Here is a 23,025-nt window from a genome sequence, read left to right on the forward strand (position 1 = left end):
GCTCTTTTGCCTCCTCTCGTGAAACTGGTAAATGTAAAAGCAGCGCGTCGTTAGTGGATGTTCACGGTCAGGGACAAGTCGCTTCCTTGTCCTCTTCAGCAAAAACAACAACAGAGAAGAATGCAGCAGGCGACACAACGGGTTACTCCATGGAACTCTTTACACATACCGTCCCTGGCTTAGAAAGTGAAGCAGTTAACAGTCCATGCCCATTACAAGTTGAATCTGACATGGAGTGCACTGATGCACAGCCACAGCCAGACTACTATGCTGGTCCTTTGACTCAGACCACAACATTGCCCTCGCAGGGTAATGATCAAGAATCAGACCCTGATGAGACTATGTTGCCCCATCACGAACGCTATACCACCGACCGACACGGTGACACAGACGAAGTTGCACACGAGCTACAAGAAGAGGTAATAGATGACCCAGTTCTTGACCCCGATTGGCAGCCATTGGGGGAACAGGGTGCAGGCGGCAGCAGTTCTGAAGCGGAGGAGGAGGGGCCGCAGCAGGCATCAACATCGCAACAGGTTCCATCTGCCGGGCCCGTATCTTGCCCAAAACGCGTGGCAAAGCCAAAACCTGTTGGAGGACAGCGTGGCCATCCGGTTAAAGCTCAGTCTGCAATGCCTGAAAAGGTATCCGATGCTAGAAAGAGTGCAGTCTGGCATTTTTTTAAACAACATCCAATTGATCAGTGCAAAGTCATCTGTCAAAAATGTTCAACTACCTTAAGCAGAGGGCAGAATCTGAAAAGTCTCAATACAAGTTGCATGCATAGACATTTAACCACCATGCATTTGCAAGCTTGGACTAACTACCAAACGTCCCTTAAGGTTGTAGCACCCTCGGCCAATGAAGCTAGTCATCAACACAACATCCCTTCCGGCAGTGTAGGGCCACCATTTTCCGCACCACCTGCAGTATCTGTGCAGGTTTCTTTGCCAGGCCAAAGCAGTCAGGGTCAGGGAATCACCAGTTTCGTAGTAGGAAACACTGCATCTAGGGCACCGGCGGCAACAATACCATCTCCCACCGTCTCTCAGTCTGCCATGTCCACCGGCACCCCCGCTAGTTCCACGATCTCCAGCTCTCCAGTCCAGCTCACCCTACATGAGACTATGGTTAGAAAAAGGAAGTACTTAGCCTCGCATCCGCGTACACAGGGTTTGAACGCCCACATAGCTAGACTAATCTCGTTAGAGATGATGCCCTACCGGTTAGTTGAAAGCGAAGCTTTCAAAGCCCTGATGGACTGCGCTGTACCACGCTACGAGCTACCCAGTCGACACTTTTTTTCCAGAAAAGCCATCCCAGCCCTCCACCAGCATGTTAAAGAGCGCATCGTCCATGCACTCAGGCAATCTGTGAGCACAAAGGTGCACCTGACAACAGATGCATGGACCAGTAGGCATGGCCAGGGACGTTACGTGTCCATCACGGCACACTGGGTGAATGTTGTGGATGCAGGGTCCACAGGGGACAGCAAGTTTGGGACAGTTCTGCCTAGCCCACGGTCTAGGAAACAGTTGGCTGTAGCCGTTCGCACCCCCTCCTCCTCCTCCTCGTCCTCCTGCAGAAGCGAGAGCTCGTCCACAGACCGCAGTCGCACAACCACTCCATCCGCAGCTGCCACTGTTGCACACCAGGTCTCCCATTATGGGGCAGCTACTGGCAAACGTCAGCAGGCTGTATTGGCTATGAAGTGTTTGGGCGGCAACAGACACACCACGGAAGTTCTGTCCGAGTTCTTGCAGAAAGAAACGCAGTCGTTGCTGGGCACTGTAGATCTTGAGGCAGGCAAGGTAGTGAGTGATAACGGAAGGAATTTCATGGCTGCCATCTCCCTTTCCCAACTGAAACACATTCCTTGCCTGGCTCACACCTTAAACCTGGTGGTGCAGTGCTTCCTGAAAAGTTATCTGGGGTTATCCGACCTGCTCCTCAAAGTGCGTGGACTTTGCTCACATATCCGCCGTTCGCCCGTACACTCCAGCCGTATGCAGACCTATCAGCGTTCTTTGAACCTTCCCCAGCATCGCCTAATCATAGACGTTGCAACAAGGTGGAACTCAACACTGCACATGCTTCAGAGACTGTGCGAACAGAGGCGGGCTGTTATGTTTTTGTGGGAGGATACACATACACGGGCAGGCAGTAGGATGGCAGACATGGAGTTGTCAGGTGTGCAGTGGTCGAAGATTCAAGACATGTGTCAAGTCCTTCAGTGTTTTGAGGAATGCACACGGCTGGTTAGTGCAGACAACGCCATAATAAGCATGAGCATCCCCCTAATGCGTCTGCTGATGCAAAGTTTGACGCACATTAGGATCAGGCGTCTGCAGCTGAGGAAGAGGAAAGCCTTGATGACAGTCAGCCATTGTCTGGCCAGGGCAGTCTACAGGACGAGGTAGGGGGCGAAGAGGAGGAGGAGGACGAGGAGGATGATGGGGATGATTATATTTTTAATGAGGAAGCTTTTCCGGGGCCACTGGAAATTGTTGGCGCGGCAAGGCCGGGTTCTGGTTTTTGGAGGGACACAAGTGACGTGGATTTGCCTGAAACTGCCCCTCAACCAAGCACAACCGCAGATTTGAGAACTGGAACTTTGGCCCACATGGCGGATTATGCCTTACGTATCCTCAAAAGGGACACACGCATTACTAAAATGATGAACGATGACGATTACTGGTTGGCCTGCCTCCTTGATCCTCGCTATAAAGGCAAATTGCAAAATATAATGCCACATGACAACTTGGAAATAACATTAGCAACCAAACAATCAACTCTTGTTGACCGTTTGCTTCTGGCATTCCCTGCACACAGCGCCCGTGATCGTTCTCACACGAGCTGCAGGGGCCAGCAGACCAGAGGTGTTAGAGGGGCAGAAATCAGAAGTGGCGTTGGCCAGAGGGGTTTTCTGACCAGGTTGTGGAGTGATTTTGCTATGACCGCAGACAGGACAGGTACTGCAGAAAAAGAGACCACTGAAATACACAGAATTCTCTCCAGAGGGCAAACTGCCACAATGGTAGACTACTGATCGGTACCACAGGACACTCCAAAACAGCATAAATCCTACATAAGACCAGAAAGGAGTAAATGTCCTACTCATTATTAATTAAATATAAATATTTTTATTAATATATTCAATATTTAAAACAATATACAACAAACAAGAAAAGTGAAAAACAATAACTCATGAGGGGAAGGAGCAACACAACTGTAGTAACAGACCGGGTATGTGAGCAAAACCTGGCAGGGATGTAATCCAGACTCATAAGTATCCCTTACAATCACTATAAGCCACAAAACATAGGGCTGGGAACTAATGACACTGCTATGGCCGTCTTATCCACATGTATAGCATAAATAGTGAATCTTCTATGGGGCCAAGTGCAACCCAAATATAAAAACAGGACCCCTAGACAGGATGCTACAACTCACCCATAGTCGTATCTGTCAGTGTGCGCTCCACAGCAGCCCCAACGCGCGTTTCGCGTGGGAAGAAGCCCACGCGAAACGCGCGTTGGGGCTGCTGTGGAGCGCACACTGACAGATACGACTATGGGTGAGTTGTAGCATCCTGTCTAGGGGTCCTGTTTTTATATTTGGGTTGCACTTGGCCCCATAGAAGATTCACTATTTATGCTATACATGTGGATAAGACGGCCATAGCAGTGTCATTAGTTCCCAGCCCTATGTTTTGTGGCTTATAGTGATTGTAAGGGATACTTATGAGTCTGGATTACATCCCTGCCAGGTTTTGCTCACATACCCGGTCTGTTACTACAGTTGTGTTGCTCCTTCCCCTCATGAGCTATTGTTTTTCACTTTTCTTGTTTGTTGTATATTGTTTTAAATATTGAATATATTAATAAAAATATTTATATTTAATTAATAATGAGTAGGACATTTACTGCTTTCTGGTCTTATGTAGGATTTAGGACAGGTACTGCAGCATCAATTCAAAGTGACAGGAGACAACATTTGTCCAGTATGGTTACAAACTATTTTTCATCCCTTATCGACGTTCTCCCTCAACCGTCATTCCCATTTGATTACTGGGCATCCAAATTAGACACCTGGCCAGAATTGGCAGAATATGCATTGCAGGAGCTTGCTTGCCCGGCAGCTAGTGTCCTATCAGAAAGAGTATTCAGTGCTGCAGGTTCAATACTAACAGAAAAAAGGACTCGTCTGGCTACCCAAAATGTAGATGATCTAACCTTCATTAAAATGAACCACAACTGGATTTCGAAATCTTTTGCCCCACCTTGCCCGGCTGACACCTAGCTTTCCTATGAAAAGGTCTTGCCTGTGGACTATTCTGAATGACTTTTCCAATCTCGTAATTTTCTGCACCTGATTGTCCAGCATACGACATGTTTACACCTCACTAAATGGCCAAACTCCCCACACGGGGCCGTGGTATCGCCACTTGGCGCCAGCACCCGTGAGAGTGCTGTTTGTCTGAAGAGGTGGGTGTGCCCGCTTTTGGTCGACGGCACTGCCACTGGGTCCCTCATAGTACAATAAAGTGTCTCTGGCGGTGGTGGTGCGCACCCAACGTCAGACACACCGTTGTAATATGAGGGGCCCTGGGCCTGTACCGCCGGCCACAAGACAGTTCCCCCCCCCCAGCTCAAACAGTGCTCTACCACTTGCAAAATTATCTCTCACAGCTCCACCAATGTTTAGTCTATGCGCTGACATCCTTCAATGCCTGGCACTGACAATACCATTGTATTGACATTTTTGTTATGTTAGGCCTTCGAAGCCTGTCTGCGGTCCCTCCTTCCACTAGGCCTCCACTGACCATTGTACTGCTGCCCTTGTACCACTGGAATCAATTTTAAATTGCCAACAGCCCTATTTTTTTAAGTTAGGCCTTCGAAGCCTGTCTGCGGTCCCTCCTTCCACTAGGCCTCCACTGACCATTGTACTGCTGCCCGTGTACCCCTGGAACCAATTTTAAATTGCCAACAGCCCTATTTTTTATGTTAGGCCTTCGAAGCCTGTCTGCGGTCCCTCCTTCCACTAGGCCTCCACTGACCATTTTACTGCTGCCCTTGTACCACTGGAACCAATTTTAAATTGCCAACAGCCCTATTTTTTTAAGTTAGGCCTTCGAAGCCTGTCTGCGGTCCCTCCTTCCACTAGGCCTCCACTGACCATTGTACTGCTGCCCGTGTACCCCTGGAACCAATTTTAAATTGCCAACAGCCCTATTTTTTTATGTTAGGCCTTCGAAGCCTGTCTGCGGTCCCTCCTTCCACTAGGCCTCCACTGACCATTGTACTGCTGCCCTTGTACCACTGGAACCAATTTTAAATTGCCAACAGCCCTATTTTTTTAAGTTAGGCCTTCGAAGCCTGTCTGCGGTCCCTCCTTCCACTAGGCCCCCACTGACCACACCACTGCTGCCCGTGTACCCCTGGAACCAATTTAAGATTTCCTACAGCCAGCCCAATTTTATTATGTTAGGCCTTCGAAGCCTGTCTGCGGTCCGTTCTTTCTACTACTACTACACTGACCAGGCCACTGCTGCCCGTGTTCCCCTGGAACCAATTTAAAATTGCCTACAGCCATCTGTTATTATGTTAGGCCTTCGATGCCTGTTTGCGGTCACTCCTTCCACTAGGCCTCCACTGACCACACCACTGCTGCCCGTGTACCCATGGAACCAATTTAAAATTGCCTACAGCCATCTGGTATTATGTTAGGCCTTCGATGCCTGTCTGCGGTCACTCCTTCCACTAGGCCTCCACTGACCACACCACTGCTGCCCGTGTACCCCTGGAACCAATTTAAAATTGCCTACAGCCATCTGTTATTATGTTAGGCCTTCGAAGCCTGTCTGCGGTCCTTCCTTCCAATAGTTCTCCACTGACCAGACCAATGCTGGCCGTGTACCCCTGGAACCCAGCTGAAAGTGCATGTAGCCTCCTTTTTTTCTTTGTTTTATATTTAGAAAGCCCAGATGAACTACGCTGTGCAACGGTTCAAGCTACCCAGTCGACATTTCTTTTGCGAGAAAAGCCATCCCAGCCCTCCAGCGGCATGAAAAAGTCTGCATTGTCATAGCACTCAGGCAATTAAACAGTAGAAAGGTGCACCTGACAAGAGACGCATGGACCAGTAGGCATGTCCACAGAAAGTTACGTGTCCATTACAGCGCACTGGGTTAATGTGTTGGATGCATGGTCCACAGGGGACAGCCTACAAAGTCTGTCTGCAGTCCCTAATTCCACTTTTCCTCCGCTGACCACACCACTGCTGCCCGTGTACCCCTGGAACCAATTTTACAGTGTCTACAGCCTAATTTTGTTATGTTAGGCCTACTACGCCTGTCTGCGGTCCCTCCTTCCAATACTCGTCCACTGACCACACCACTGCTGCCCGTGGACCCCTGGAACCTATTTTTAATTGCATAGAGCATCCTTTTTTTAATAGTAGGCGTACAAAGTCTGTCTGCGGTCCACTATTGAAATTGTCCTCCACTGCCCAGAGCACTGCTGCTTGTGTACCCCTGTAACTTTTTTAAGCTGCAGTGAGCCACATTTTTGGTTTAATTCCTACTACCTGTGTCTGTCTGCGCCACTCAATTCAGCTGTGTTCCTTTGAAAAAAGCTGAGCGTCAATAGTCTTGTTTTCAGCCTCTAGGAATTTTAAAACTGCATTGGGGGTACAACTTTGGTAGGGCCTACTAACGGTGTCTGCCTCCCCAAGGTGTGCCCCAGGTTTCCTCGCCATTGCTTCGATCTTAATGCTCTCGTTTAGTAGTTGTTGGAAACTACACTGCATTAGGCCTACAAATTGGGTATGGGGTGTAGAGAGATGGTGTGTTCCACTCCAAGGTGTTCCCCAGGTTTCCTCTCCATTGCTTCGATCTTCATGCTCTCGTTTAGTAGTTGTTGGAAACTACGCTGCATTAGGCCTACACATTGGGTATGGGGTGTAGAGAGATGGTGTGTTCCACTCCAAGGTGTTCCCCAGGTTTCCTCTCCATTGCTTCGATCTTCATGCTCTCGTTTAGTAGTTGTTGGAAACTACGCTGCATTAGGCCTACAAATTGGGTATGGGGTGTAGAGAGATGGTGTGTTCCACTCCAAGGTGTTCCCCAGGTTTCCTCTCCATTGCTTCGATCTTCATGCTCTCGTTTAGTAGTTGTTGGAAACTACACTGCATTAGGCCTACAAATTGGGTATGGGGTGTAGAGAGATGGTTAGAGAGATGGTGTGTTCCACTCCAAGGTGTTCCCCAGGTTTCCTCTCCATTGCTTCGATCTTCATGCTCTCGTTTAGTAGTTGTTGGAAACTACGCTGCATTAGGCCTACAAATTGGGTATGGGGTGTAGAGAGATGGTGTGTTCCACTCCAAGGTGTTCCCCAGGTTTCCTCTCCATTGCTTCGATCTTCATGCTCTCGTTTAGTAGTTGTTGGAAACTACACTGCATTAGGCCTACAAATTGGGTATGGGGTGTAGAGAGATGGTGTGTTCCACTCCAAGGTGTTCTCCAGGTTGCCTTTCCTGAGCTTCGATCTTCTGGCTCTCGTTTAGTAGTTGTTGGAAACTACACTGCATTAGGCCTACAAATTGGGTATGGGGTGTAGAGAGATGGTGTGTTCCACTCCAAGGTGTTCCCCAGGTTTCGTCCACATTGCTTCGGTCTTCCGACTCTCGTTTAGTAGTTGTAGAAAACTACACTGCATTAGGCCTACAAATTGGGTATGGGTTGTAGAGAGATGGTGTGTTCCACTCCAAGGTGTTCCCCAGGTTTCCTCGCCAATGCTTCGATCTTCATGCTCTCGTTTAGTAGTTGTTGGAAACTACACTGCATTAGGCCTACAAATTGGGTATGGGTTGTAGAGAGATGGTGTGTTCCACTCCAAGGTGTTCTCCAGGTTGCCTTTCCTAAGCTTCGATCTTCTGGCTCTCGTTTAGTAGTTGTTGGAAACTACACTGCATTAGGCCTACAAATTGGGTATGGGGTGTAGAGAGATGGTGTGTTCCACTCCAAGGTGTTCCCCAGGTTTCGTCCACATTGCTTCGGTCTTCCGACTCTCGTTTAGTAGTTGTAGAAAACTACACTGCATTAGGCCTACAAATTGGGTATGGGGTGTAGAGAGATGGTGTGTTCCACTCCAAGGTGTTCCCCAGGTTTCCTCGCCAATGCTTCGATCTTCATGCTCTCGTTTAGTAGTTGTTGGAAACTACACTGCATTAGGCCTACAAATTGGGTATGGGGTGTAGAGAGATGGTGTGTTCCACTCCAAGATGTTCTCCAGGTTGCCTTTCCTGAGCTTCGATCTTCTGGCTCTCGTTTAGTAGTTGTTGGAAACTACACTGCATTAGGCCTACAAATTGGGTATGGGGTGTAGAGAGATGGTGTGTTCCACTCCAAAGTGTTCCCCAGGTTTCGTCCACATTGCTTCGGTCTTCCGACTCTCGTTTAGTAGTTGTAGAAAACTACACTGCATTAGGCCTACAAATTGGGTATGGGGTGTAGAGAGATGGTGTGTTCCACTCCAAGGTGTTCCCCAGGTTTCCTCTCCATTGCTTCGATCTTCATGCTCTCGTTTAGTAGTTGTTGGAAACTACGCTGCATTAGGCCTACAAATTGGGTATGGGGTGTAGAGAGATGGTGTGTTCCACTCCAAAGTGTTCCCCAGGTTTCCTCTCCATTGCTTCGATCTTCATGCTCTCGTTTAGTAGTTGTTGGAAACTACGCTGCATTAGGCCTACAAATTGGGTATGGGGTGTAGAGAGATGGTGTGTTCCACTCCAAGGTGTTCCCCAGGTTTCCTCTCCATTGCTTCGATCTTCATGCTCTCGTTTAGTAGTTGTTGGAAACTACACTGCATTAGGCCTACAAATTGGGTATGGGGTGTAGAGAGATGGTGTGTTCCACTCCAAGGTGTTCCCCAGGTTTCCTCGCCAATGCTTCGATCTTCATGCTCTCGTTTAGTAGTTGTTGGAAACTACACTGCATTAGGCCTACAAATTGGGTATGGGGTGTAGAGAGATGGTGTGTTCCACTCCAATGTGTTCCCCAGGTTTCCTCTCCATTGCTTCGATCTTCATGCTCTCGTTTAGTAGTTGTTGGAAACTACACTGCATTAGGCCTACAAATTGGGTATGGGGTGTAGAGAGATGGTGTGTTCCACTCCAAGGTGTTCCCCAGGTTTCGTCCACATTGCTTCGGTCTTCCGACTCTCGTTTAGTAGTTGTAGAAAACTACACTGCATTAGGCCTACAAATTGGGTATGGGGTGTAGAGAGATGGTGTGTTCCACTCCAAGGTGTTCCCCAGGTTTCCTCTCCATTGCTTCGATCTTCTTGCTCTCGTTTAGTAGTTGTTGGAAACTACGCTGCATTAGGCCTACAAATTGGGTATGGGGTGTAGAGAGATGGTGTGTTCCACTCCAAGGTGTTCCCCAGGTTTCCTCTCCATTGCTTCGATCTTCATGCTCTCGTTTAGTAGTTGTTGGAAACTATGCTGCATTAGGCCTACAAATTGGGTATGGGGTGTAGAGAGATGGTGTGTTCCACTCCAAGGTGTTCCCCAGGTTTCCTCTCCATTGCTTCGATCTTCATGCTCTCGTTTAGTAGTTGTTGGAAACTACACTGCATTAGGCCTACAAATTGGGTATGGGGTGTAGAGAGATGGTGTGTTCCACTCCAAGGTGTTCCCCAGGTTTCGTCCACATTGCTTCGGTCTTCCGACTCTCGTTTAGTAGTTGTAGAAAACTACACTGCATTAGGCCTACAAATTGGGTATGGGGTGTAGAGAGATGGTGTGTTCCACTCCAAGGTGTTCCCCAGGTTTCCTCTCCATTGCTTCGATCTTCATGCTCTCGTTTAGTAGTTGTTGGAAACTACGCTGCATTAGGCCTACAAATTGGGTATGGGGTGTAGAGAGATGGTGTGTTCCACTCCAAGGTGTTCCCCAGGTTTCCTCTCCTTTGCTTCGATCTTCATGCTCTCGTTTAGTAGTTGTTGGAAACTACGCTGCATTAGGCCTACAAATTGGGTATGGGGTGTAGAGAGATGGTGTGTTCCACTCCAAGGTGTTCCCCAGGTTTCCTCTCCTTTGCTTCGATCTTCATGCTCTCGTTTAGTAGTTGTTGGAAACTACGCTGCATTAGGCCTACAAATTGGGTATGGGGTGTAGAGAGATGGTGTGTTCCACTCCAATGTGTTCCCCAGGTTTCGTCCACATTGCTTCGGTCTTCCGACTCTCGTTTAGTAGTTGTAGAAAACTACACTGCATTAGGCCTACAAATTGGGTATGGGGTGTAGAGAGATGGTGTGTTCCACTCCAAGGTGTTCCCCAGGTTTCCTCTCCATTGCTTCGATCTTCATGCTCTCGTTTAGTAGTTGTTGGAAACTACGCTGCATTAGGCCTACAAATTGGGTATGGGGTGTAGAGAGATGGTGTGTTCCACTCCAAGGTGTTCCCCAGGTTTCCTCTCCATTGCTTCGATCTTCATGCTCTCGTTTAGTAGTTGTTGGAAACTACACTGCATTAGGCCTACAAATTGGGTATGGGGTGTAGAGAGATGGTGTGTTCCACTCCAAGGTGTTCCCCAGGTTTCCTCTCCATTGCTTCGATCTTCATGCTCTCGTTTAGTAGTTGTTGGAAACTACGCTGCATTAGGCCTACAAATTGGGTATGGGGTGTAGAGAGACGGTGTGTTACACTCCAAGGTGTTCTCCAGGTTGCCTTTCCTGAGCTTCTATCTTCAGGCTCTCATTAAATTGTGGTTTAATGGAACAACTGCATTTGGCGTACTAGTTGGTTTGGGGCCTACTATCGGTGTCTGCCACTCCTTGCTGTTCTCCTGGTTTCCTGTCCTGAAATTCCATTTTCAGGCTCTTGTTAAGTAGTTGTTAATGTTAGACTGCATTTGGCCTACTAGTTGGGTTGGGGCCTACTATCGGTGTCTGCCACTCCTTGCTGTTCTCCTCCACTGAACAAAGCTGTGCCGCCTGTTTACTATGGTTGCCAATTTTGAACTGCATTTCGACTACTTACTGATTTGGGCCTACTCTCTGTGTCAGCCTCTCATTCCAGTTGTCCTCCACTGCAATGCCCCCTGGTTAGTCCTGTGTTACCAATTTTGAACTGCATTTAGCCAACTTTATTCTTTGGGCCTATATCTGTGTTTCCTCCTCATCCTGCCCATTGCCCAGCCAGTGATAGATGAGTCTGCTGGTACATTGACCCATAATGCAAAATTCCCCGTGCACGCTACACAGCAAGATTGTGACCCTGCTGAAAGTCAGGTTCCTCTTCCCGCATACCATACCACCTTACACGGGGACAAAGAGGAAGGTGCAGATGAAAGTGCAGGTTCCTTCATCAGGTGGGGGGAGGAATACTAGTTGGCGACGTCACTGGCACAGGGCCTCTCATAGTACGCAAAAGTGTTGCTGCCGGTGGGAGGCGCCCCCGCCGTGCAAACACACCGCTGTACTTTGAGGGGCCCTGTGCCAGTGCCAATGCCAACGAGTGGGCCCCCCCTGCTTGCTCAGGATCACAGCACTTGCAAAGTTGAAATACTTACCTCTCCCTGCTCCACTGCCGTGACGTGGTCCAGATTTACTGGGCCCACTAATTACTTGAACCAGCCCTACCCCCCACAACTTTAGCCAAATGACCCCCAATTTCAAATGCCTTCCAATTATTATAAGCTAAATTACGATTGACAAGCTTCTGTAACAAGAATGGATGTTTTTGCCATTAAAATGGGCAGTGTAGGTGTTTTCCTGGCCTCCACTCACTGCCGACTATGCTCCCCCATTGACTTGCATTGGGTTTCGTGTTTCGGGCGATACCCGACTTTTCGCCATAATCGGCCGATTCCACTCGACTCGACTTCTAAGATAGTCGGGTTTCGCGAAACACGACTCGACTCTAAAAAGGTCAAGGTCGCTCAACCCTAGTGGCAAAGGCTCAGCATAATATCTAAATATAGTTCATCATGATGCTGTGAAAACTACATCCATACTGAAAGATCATGGCCTCCTAGCAAAGTCCTTGTCCACTGCAAGCATAAAAAACTAATAAATATTAAGACCTTTAGGATATGTTTACACTGCATTTTTTCCTGCTTTTCATGCCAAAAGTGCTTCAGGAAATTCCCCTTTTCTCTGGAGTTTTGTAACCTGAAGTCTTTTTTCTTAGCGTTTTTAATTGATTCGAGAGTGTTTTTTCCCACAGCATTTTTTATAGCTTTGCAGACACAGTGCTTTGGGGTATTGCCCCTCATCAACGCAAAGTATGAGATCTGATTTGGCTAGGTGAGAGGCTCTGGGCTGAGCTCTAGGGGGTAATGTTTCTCCTTCTGGAGAGTGACATACCAGCCCTGCCATGCAAATGTATTTAAATTCCCAGAGGAGCATTGCCGGCAAAGGAGAAACATTACTCCTTAGACCGCAGTCTAGAGCCTCTCACCTAGCCAAATCACATCTTATAGTTTGCAGTGATGAGGGGAAATACCCCGAAGCACCATGTGTGAAAATTGAGATTCTAAGTCATATTGCAAGGCTTGTTAAATAGTCTATAGTGACTAGTAGGATTGCTGATTCCAAATAGTGGTGCTAGAGCTCAAACCCTCTTCCTCTCTGAAGAGGCAATTTGCATAATTAATTTCCCAGAGTAGCACTACACAGCAAATAAGTCTCCTTACATTGGTATGCCAGGGCCAGTATGTCACTATCTACAAAGAAAAACGATGCCAATTAGACAATTTGAGATTTATTTCAACAACAACAAAAATCTCTTGTCCCTATGTCCTCTCTAAATGCAAAAGTTTAGAGCCACTAAGTAATAGATGCTGTATGCATTCTACAGTTAAGTCCATATATATTTGGACAGAGACAACATTTTTCTAATTTTGGTTATAGACATTACCACAATGAATTTTAAACAAAACTATTCAGATGCAGTTGAAGTTCAGACTTTCAGCTTTCATTTGAGGATATTCACATTAAAATTGGATGAAGGGTTTAGGAGTTTCAGCTCCTTAACATGTGCCACCCTGTTTTTAAAGGGACCAAAAGTAATTGGACAATTGACTCCAAGGCTATTTCATGGACAGGTGTGGGCATGTATGTCATTCTCAATTAAGCAGATAAAAGACCTGGAGTTGATTTGAGGCGTGGTGCTTGCATTTGGAAGGTTTTGCTGTGAAGTAAACATGCGGTCAAAGAAGCTCTCAATGCAGGTGAAACAAGCCATCCTTAAGCTGCGAAAACAGAAAAAACCCATCCGAGAAATTGCTACAATATTAGGAGTGGCAAAATCTACAGTTTGGTACATCCTGAGAAAGAAAGCACTGGTGAACTCATCAATGCAAAAAGACCTGGGTGCCCACGGAAGACAACAGTGGTGGATGAGCGCAGAATAATCTCCATGGTGAAGAGAAACCCCTTCACAACAGCCAACCAAGTAAACAACACTCTCCAAGAGGTAGGTGTATCAACATCCAAATCTACCATAAAGAGAAGACTGCATGAAAGTATGAAAGTAAATACAGAGGGTTCACTGCACGGTGCAAGCCACTCATAAGCATCAAGAATAAAAAGGCTAGACTAGACTTTGCTAAAAAAACATCTAAAAAAGCCAGCACAGTTCTGGAATAACACACTTTGGACAGATGAAACCAAGGTCAACCTCTACCAGAATGATGGAAAGAGAAAAGTATGGTGAAGGCGTGGTACAGCTCATGATCCAAAGCATACCACATCATCTGTATGCTTGAGCATGCATGGATGCCAGTGGCACTGGGTCACTAGTGTTTATTGATGATGTGACACAGGACAGAAGCAGCCAAATGAATTCTGAGGTATTCAGAGCCATATTGTGTGCTCAGATCCAGCCAAATGCAGCAAAACTGATTGGTCGTCGTTTCATACTACAGATGGACAATGACCCAAAACATAAAGCCAAAGCAACCCATGAGTTTTTTAAAGCAAAGAAGTGGAATATTCTTGAATGGCCAAGTCAGTCACCTGATCTCAACCTAATTGAGCAAGCATTTCACTTGTTAAAGACTAAATTTCAGACAGAAAGGCCCACAAACAAACAGCAACTAAAAACCACCGCAGTGAAGGCCTGGCAGAGCATCAAAAAGGAGGAAACACAGTGTCTGGTGATGTCCATGAGTTCAAGACTTCAGGCAGTCATTGCTAACAAAGGGTTTTCAAGCAAGTACTAGAAATGAACATTTTATTTAAAATTATTGAATCTGTCCAATTACTTTTGGTCCCTTTAAAAACAGGGTGGCACATGTTAAGTAGCTGAAACTCCTAAACCCTTCATCCAATTTTAATGTGGATACCCTCAAATGAAAGCTGAAAGTCTGAACTTCAACTGCATCTGAATTGTTTGGTTTAAAATTCATTGTGGTAATGTCTATAACCAAAATTAGAAAAATGTTGACTCTGTCCAAGTATATATGGACTTAACTGTATGTTGGAACACGCGCCATATAATTACACCATTTCTCTTCTTATGCTTTGTTTCTTATGCAAATTAAGCTCTAAGAAATAACATGGTTTATTGTAGAGCTTTTTTTGACCCACGTTCTTACCTGCTGTTTATACAGATCACATCAAAAAATTAAAAAAATAATGAATGCAGAAGGGCAATAATTATATCATTTATTTACAATAGTCACAAAAATATTATCTAAAAAAAGTAGTAACATATATGTATAACACATTCTGGATATACAGATTTTAGGAAAAAACATTCTCTGATATTTTCAACACCCAAACGCTGTATCGATCTATTTTCTCCATTATTGTAATTGCCTGTGTAATTTGTACATTTTTAATATTGGAACTACAACAACAGATAAGAAGCCGTTGACAATCTTTGTCTCAATCTATGGTATTTTATTGATTATATGTACTGGGGAAAATCACTATTCTTGGTTTGATGCTATAGCCACCTGCTTACATTGTTCTTAGTAACAAATTGCCAGGGATTTTCTAATCTGGTCTGTTACCATTTCACAATCCTTCACGAAGGCTTTACTCTACGTCTCCTGCTTCAGTGAGAATAGAAAAGATTTCAACACATTGCCTGGCAAGATCTCAGAGCTTTATTGATTAATGGTCTAGCCTCAGAATCCAATCACGGGATTCATTCTTGCATTGGGCCATGACCTTGTAACAAGGTAATATTCATGAGAGGTAAATCACAGAATCGTATTGTCAGACACCTAGAATTTGCTACATTTTCTGACAGATGCAGGTCTAAATACATAGTGCATTAAATGTGTTGATATAGTAGTGGAAATATTAGTTATGGTATTATTTATAGATACAGTGGGAGAAAGAAGTATTGAACACGTAACCAATTTTCTAGGTAAATATATTTCTAAAGGTGCTATTGACATGAAATTCTCACCAGATGTCGGTAACAACTTATCCAATCCACACAGGCAAAGAAATCAAACCATAGATGTTCATAAAATAAGTTACGAGTAATGATGAGAAACAATACTGGAAAAAGTATTGAACAAATGAAGAGAGAGAAGTGTAAAAAGCCATGGAAAGTCATGACATCAGCTGATATCTATCAGTAATTACGAGTGAAAGCAATCCTGCCAGTTAGTGAAAAATTATATCAGCTGGTTCAACTGGTGATCATTAAAACGTGTCATTACAAAGATGCCACAAAAGAAACATCTCATGATGGGTAAAACAGTGAGCTGTCTCATGACCTTTTCATTGTTGTAAAACATGCTAAAGGCCTTGGTTACAGACAAATTTCTCAACTAATGAAGGTTCCAGTGAGCACTGATGGGGCCATAATCCACAAGTGGAAAGAACATAATTTCACCATAAACCAGCCACGACCAGGTGCTTCCGCAAGGTTTCAGACAGAGGAGTGAAAATTATTAGATGAGTTGTTAAAGAGCCAAGGACCACATTTGGAGAGCTACAGAAAGACATGGAATCAGCAGGTACAATTGTGTCAAATAAAACTATAAATAATGCACTTAAAGGGACACTGTCACCTGAATTTGGAGGGAACAATCTTCAGCCATGGAGGCGGGGTTTTCGGGTGTTTGATTCACCCTTTCCTTACCCGCTGGCTGCATGCTGGCTGCAATATTGGATTGAAGTTCATTCTATGTCCTCCGTAGTACACGCCTGCGTAAGGCAATCTTGCCTTGCACAGGCATGTACTATGGAGGACAGAGAATGAACTTCAATCCAATATTGCAGCGAGCATGCAGCCAGCGGGTAAGGAAAGGGTGAATCAAACACCCGGAAACCCCCGCCTCCATGGCTGAAGATTGTTCCCTCCAAATTCAGGTGACAGTGTCCCTTTAACCTCCGTGTCCTACATGCACGTTCACCACGCAAGACTCCATTGCTGAACATAAAGCTTGTCTAATCATGTTTAAAGTTTGCTCAACAACCTTTAGACAAGTGTTATGATCCAGACCTGGTTTTGAGTCCTGTTTTTCCTTTTTCCTGGTCTGGTCATGTCAAGAGTTAAGCTTTCTCAGCCCCTGTCTGGGTTCAGGTTGGCTATTTATCGCCGTTACTTCCTGCAGGCGATGTCAGTTATAGTTTTTGCCTAGTGCTGCTGTAGCTGACTCTGATTGCTCTGATTGGTCCTGCTGCATTTGTTGTCTGAACCCGTGTCTCTGTTTTCCCCTATTTCCATCTTGACTCAGTGTTTCCCTTTCATGTGCAGACTCCCTGGTTTTAACTTGGCTTGTATCCTGACCTGTTTCTGTCCTTTGTCTTTTGGCTTATCTGTTCCTGACCATTACTGACTCCCTGGCTTGTTTCTGACTGCGAGTTTTCCTTCTTTACTGCACTACAGTCTAGGATTTGACCCAGCTTGTTTGACTATTCTGCTGCCACCTGTGGTAGCCTCACTGCTGCACCGCAGATCAGCTCTGTTTAGGTGCAGACCTGCTTCCTCTCTACTGCCATCTAGTGAAGCCTGCACCTACCTGCATTGCAGCAGCATGACAACAAGCATGGGAAATGCTGAGAGAATAAAATCTGGTCAGATGAGAACAAAATTGAACTCTTTGGATGTCATAATACACACCATGTTTAGAAGCCAAAAGGTACTGCATATTAACCCAAAAACATCATACCAGCAGTGAAGTTTTGGAGGAGGTAACATCATGGTGTTGGGTTGTTTTTCAGCATACAACACTCATAAACTTCATATGACTAAAGGAATGATGAATGGACAAATGTACCAGGACATTCTTGATAAAGATCTGCTGTCTACCAGGATGATGAAGATGAAATGAGGGTGGACATTTCAGCAAGACAATGATCCCAAACACACAAACAAGAAAACTCTCAATTGGTTTCAGAGGAAGAAAATAAAGCTGATAGAATAACCCAGGCAATCACCTGACCCGAATCCAATAGACATTTATGGAAGGAAATAAATCTGTTAATTGGTAGAAGGAGCCCATGGAGCCTCTAGGATTTGAAAAGTGTTTGTGTGGAAGAATGGGCCAAAGTCACACCTGAGCAATGCATGTGACTAGTTTCTCCATACAGAAAGCATACTGAAGCTGACATTTTTAGATTCTGCATCTCACAGTTTAAGTGCACCCACCATAAAAATTGCAGACCTCTCTATTCTTTGTAGGTAGGAAAACTTGAAAAATTGGCAGTATATCAAGTACTTATTTTCCCCACTGTATGTCCTCTGTATAGCAACTAAAGTTGTCTATATATCTCTGTTTTCATTCATATTGAATAACACAATTAGCTGAGAATCTCACATGCATTTTTTGTGTCAGTTTTGCATACCACACGCATAGGAGTAAATCCAAATCCAAAGGTGCATAGGAGGGAAAAATGGTTTTCCTATTTTTGTAACTACTAGAATATTTGATTCTGAAAACTGTTCCAAAAATGTAATGTGGTCTCTACTGAGAAGAAATCGTGGTATGCTCTATCAGACAGCCTATTAAATCATATGGAGACCTTCCTAAACATCAGGGCCTGGGTACAGTTGCTACAAAACAATTTGTAGGACCCAGTCCATTGGCTATGTCTGTAATCTGTGGTTGCTAAATGGGAGCCCTAAGAACCACCTCATACCTGATGGCATCTGCGACTCTTGTTTTGAGTAGTTGGCTTGGAGCAATCTCAATTTCACTCTTCAACGATAATGCCAGACAAGACCAACTAATCAAAAGAGGAGCCAGGGATGCTGTTTGATAGGAATCATTTTTTAGGGTTTCTATCCAGCAGCCACAGATTATACTCACTGTTATGGCAACTGAACTGGGTCCTATAAATTGATTCCCACCTAATATTTAGATCTAGGATTAACTAACATCTCTGCATCACTATCAATAGCAAACTCTAAAAATGTTTTGATGGTCCTTAAAGTTGACGGCAACCAACAAGCTTACTTTCTTATGATGATTACTATATATATATGTATGCATGCAAAATCAGGGTAATACTATGATCACTAAATACATGAAAAAACAGTGACAGAGCCTTAATAATAAAACATATCATCATAATTGTACTTTTGCTATGTGTTTTACATTTTAGCAAATTGATTACAAGAATTTGTCTAATCATTGGTCTTACATCAATAACAATCATACAACCCTTCATTTCCTTATCTTTCAGATTACAGTGTTCCGGATGGGATCAGAAGGTCATCAAGATATTGATTTAGCAATCCTGACAGCTCTTCTAAAAGGTGATTATAAAACATCAATATAAATATGAAAAAAATACTTGAACAATATCTTCAAAGACATACTGTATATATGATAATAATAATATTAATAAAAATAATAATAATAATCTTTAATAATAATAATCTTTATTTTTATATAGCGCTAACATATTCCGCAGCGCTTTACAGTTTTGCGCACATTATCATCGCTGTCCCCGTTGGGGCTCACAATCTAAATTCCCTAACAGTATGTCTTTGGGATGTGGGAGAAAACCGGAGTACCCGGAGGAAACCCACGCAAACACGGAGAGAACATACAAACTCCTTGCAGATGTTGTCCTTAGTGAGATTTGAACCCAGGACTCCAGCGCTGCAAGGCTGCTGTGCTAACCACTGAGCCATACAGACATTTATCTGTATTATCCTAATGCATTAATTGCTGGCATGATATTATTTAGAGCAGTGGTCTATATCCATATGACTCTCTAGCTGTTATAAAATTGCCAGTCTTAGTATGTCATGACAGTGTGCATCTTTCATGGCTTTCATGACATGCAAGAACCTGTAATTTGAAAAAGCAGGTTGTAGATTTCTGATAGAAAGCAAGCGCTGATAATATGGATGTTGCTGTCATGATCATACACACAAATATATATATATATATATATATATATATATATATACATTTATATATATACAGCTCTGGCAAAAATTAAGAGACCACCACATCAAAACCCTATCATGTGCAGACCAATCTCCAGACCTGAACCTCATTGAAAACCTCTGGAATGTAATCAACAGGATGATGGATAGTCACAAGCCATCAAACAAAGAACTGCTTACACTTTTGCGCCAGAAGCAGTGTGAAAGACTGGTGGAAAGCATGCCAAGACATATGAAAGCTGTGATTGAAAATCATAGTTATTCCACAAAATATTGATTTCTGAAGTTTTCCTGAGTAGTGATGAGCGAATATACTCGTTACTTGAGATTTCCCGAGCACGCTCAGGTGTCCTCCGAGTATTTTTTAGTGCTCGGAGATTTAGTTTTCAGCGCCGCAGCTGAATGATTTACATCTGTTAGCCAGCATAAGTACATGTGGGGGTTGCTAGGGAATCCTCACATGTACTTATGCTGGCTAACAGATGTAAATCATTCAGCTGCGGCGAAGAAAACTAAATCTTCGAGCACTAAAAAATACTCGGAGGACACCCGAGCGTGCTCGGAAATCTCGAGTAACGAGTATATTCGCTCATCACTATTCCTGAGTTAAAACATCAGTATTGTTGTTTCTAAATGATTATGAACTTGTTTTCTTTGCATTATTTGAGGTCTGAAAGCACTGGATTTTTTTTTTTATTTTGACCATTTTTCTTTGTCAGAAAAAAAAAAATTATTGCTTGGAACTTCGGAGACATGTCAGAAGTTTATAGAATAAAAGAACAATTTACATTTTACTCAAAAATATACCTATAAAAAGAAACATCAGACAGATTGAACATTTTGAAGTGGTCTCTTAATTTTTGCCAGAGCTGTATAATTATGAATATGCACACACACATCTGTCTGTCTATCTGTCTATCTATCTAGCTACACACATTTGTCTATGTATGTATCAATCTATCGCGCTCAGCATAAAGTGAATCGATCCTCTATGGAAAGTAAGATTTTAATCAATATGTTATTGAATACTTTCCAAAATTTTGACAAAACTGAGTTTCATAGAAGCATTTTTAACACATAACATGAAGGTGAGGTTAATAATATAACTTTCACTGCAAAAATCTTCAGTTTTCTTCAAATTAGTTGAGGCAAAAAATGAATACACCAAACATCAAACAGTACTACATGTAGTATTGTATATGACTATGACCTCCATGATTTTTAAGGACAGCACCAAGGCATGGAATGAACAAGATGGCAACATATTGCAACTTTTTATTCCATTCTTCAAGAATGATCACTTTTAGAGCCTGGATGTTGGATGGAGAGAGATTCTAAACGTGTCTCTTCCGAATTCCCTATAGGTGTTTAGGTTGGATTCAGATTAGGAGACATACTTGAGCAGTGAATCACTTTCACCCCCATCTTATTCAGAAATGCAACAAATATTGAATTTTTGATGCATGGACTTTAGGAGAGGCTTTCTTTGTGGAAGACACCCATGAATGCAATTCCTTTTGCAGCATACGCCATATTATGTCATGGGAACTCTCACCCCATTTGGCTTACTACTTCTTTAGCCAGCTGCAGTGTCAATTTCTTTCAACTCTTCTCATCAGAAGAAGCTTAGGTTTAGGTGTTAACTTAGTTACCTGTAGTAACTACTTACCAGCAGTTGAATGTTTGTTAATTAGAATTTTTTAGACTAAACTTTAGCTTTGCTGTTGAAACTTTCATTGGGATGCACTTATTTTTGCAACATGGCCTTGAATTAATTTGTTAGGAAAATTATTTTTTGGGGTGTGCAAAATTACAAATCATGTTTGTAGTATTCTGCTACAGATGGATCTGGATAAATTGGAAACTTGGGCTGAAAGGTGGCAGATGAGGTTTAACAATGATAAATGTAAGGTTATACACATGGGAAGAAGGAATCAATGTCACCATTACACACTGAATGGGAAACCACTGGGTAAATCTGACAGGGAGAAGGACTTGGGGATCCTAGTTAATGATAAACTTACCTGGAGCAGCCAGTGCCAGGCAGCAGCTGCCAAGGCAAACAGGATCATGGGGTGCATTAAAAGAGGTCTGGATACACATGATGAGAGAATTATACTGCCTCTGTACAAATCCCTAGTTAGACCGCACATGGAGTACTGTGTCCAGTTTTGGGCACCGGTGCTCAGGAAGGATATAATGGAACTAGAGAGAGTACAAAGGAGGGCAACAAAATTAATAAAGGGGATGGGAGAACTACAATACCCAGATAGATTAGCGAAATTAGGATTATTTAGTCTAGAAAAAAGACGACTGAGGGGCGATCTAATAACCATGTATAAGTATATAAGGGGACAATACAAATATCTCGCTGAGGATCTGTTTATACCAAGGAAGGTGACGGGCACAAGGGGGCATTCTTTGCGTCTGGAGGAGAGAAGGTTTTTCCACCAACATAGAAGAGGATTCTTTACTGTTAGGGCAGTGAGAATCTGGAATTGCTTGCCTGAGGAGGTGGTGATGGCGAACTCAGTCGAGAGGTTCAAGAGAGGCCTGGATGTCTTCCTGGAGCAGAACAATATTGTATCATACAATTAGGTTCTGTAGAAGGACGTAGATCTGGGGATTTATTATGATGGAATATAGGCTGAACTGGATGGACAAATGTCTTTTTTCGGCCTTACTAACTATGTTACTATGTTTGCAATCAATGGCTCACATTTGTGGGAGTGTTTAGTATTATGGTATTCCATAGAAAATGGTGATTCTGAAAGCAAACTAAAGGTTTTCTGACAAATCTGTTGGAGCGTACTCATTTATGCTGAAAACTGTATTTACACAGAATTGACATTTTATTAGAGATATATGCCTTTCATGATTGGATCTTCCCAGTATGGAATTTAGTAATGTGACCTCGGATTGCAGCATAAAATCGATTGAGCAAGTTCAGTGTGAATCCTCATTAGAATGGAAAAGCAATCTGATGCACTTTGAACGAGCCATGGTCATTGGTGATACAGTGTTGTGAATTCGGTGGCTGAATTCACTCCTGTGGTCACAAGTGGTACTGCAGCTTCTGAGCTTCCTCCCTCAGGTGTTCTGGTGAGCTCGTTAACTGCTTCATTACTTAACTCCGCCTGATTCTGCTATCCTTGCTCCTTGTCAATGTTTCAGTGTTGGATCTGAGCTTCTCCTGATTGTTCCTGTGACCTGCTGCTCTGTATAGCTAAGTGCTTTTTGTTTTTTTGTTGCTTTTTTTCTGTCCAGCTTGTCTTTTGTTTTGCTGGAAGCTCTGAGACGCAAAGGGTGTACCGCCGTGCCGTTAGTTCGGCACGGTGGGTTTTTTTTGCCCCCTTTGCGTGGTTTTGCTTTAGGGTTTTTTGTAGACTGCAAAGTTCGCTTTACTGTCCTCGCTCTGTCCTAGAATATCGGGCCCCACTTTGCTGAATCTATTTCATCCCTACGTTTTGTCTTTTCATCTTACTCACAGTCATTATATGTGGGGGGCTGCCTTTTCCTTTGGGGAATTTCTCTGGGGCAAGTCAGGCCTATTTTTCTATCTTCAGGCTAGCTAGTTTCTTAGGCTGTGCCGAGTTGCCTAGGTAGTTGTTAGGCGCAATCCACAGCCGCTTTTAGTTGTGTTTA

At 43.9% G+C, this 23,025-nt stretch overlaps 1 protein-coding gene across 1 annotated transcript in view; it reads left to right on the forward strand.

Moving 5' to 3' along the window:
- Positions 1-23,025, forward strand: part of TRPM3 (transient receptor potential cation channel subfamily M member 3) — a 783,591-nt gene that overhangs the window by 421,283 nt on the left and 339,283 nt on the right. Inside the window, exon 9 of the mRNA XM_069763506.1 lies at positions 18,666-18,738. Within this exon, the coding sequence (XP_069619607.1) occupies positions 18,666-18,738 (73 nt within the window). The remainder of the gene's footprint in view (positions 1-18,665; positions 18,739-23,025) is intronic.

The sequence above is a fragment of the Ranitomeya imitator genome, chromosome 1 (genome assembly GCF_032444005.1).
Source record: "Ranitomeya imitator isolate aRanImi1 chromosome 1, aRanImi1.pri, whole genome shotgun sequence".
Classification (NCBI taxonomy): Eukaryota; Metazoa; Chordata; class Amphibia; order Anura; family Dendrobatidae; genus Ranitomeya; species Ranitomeya imitator.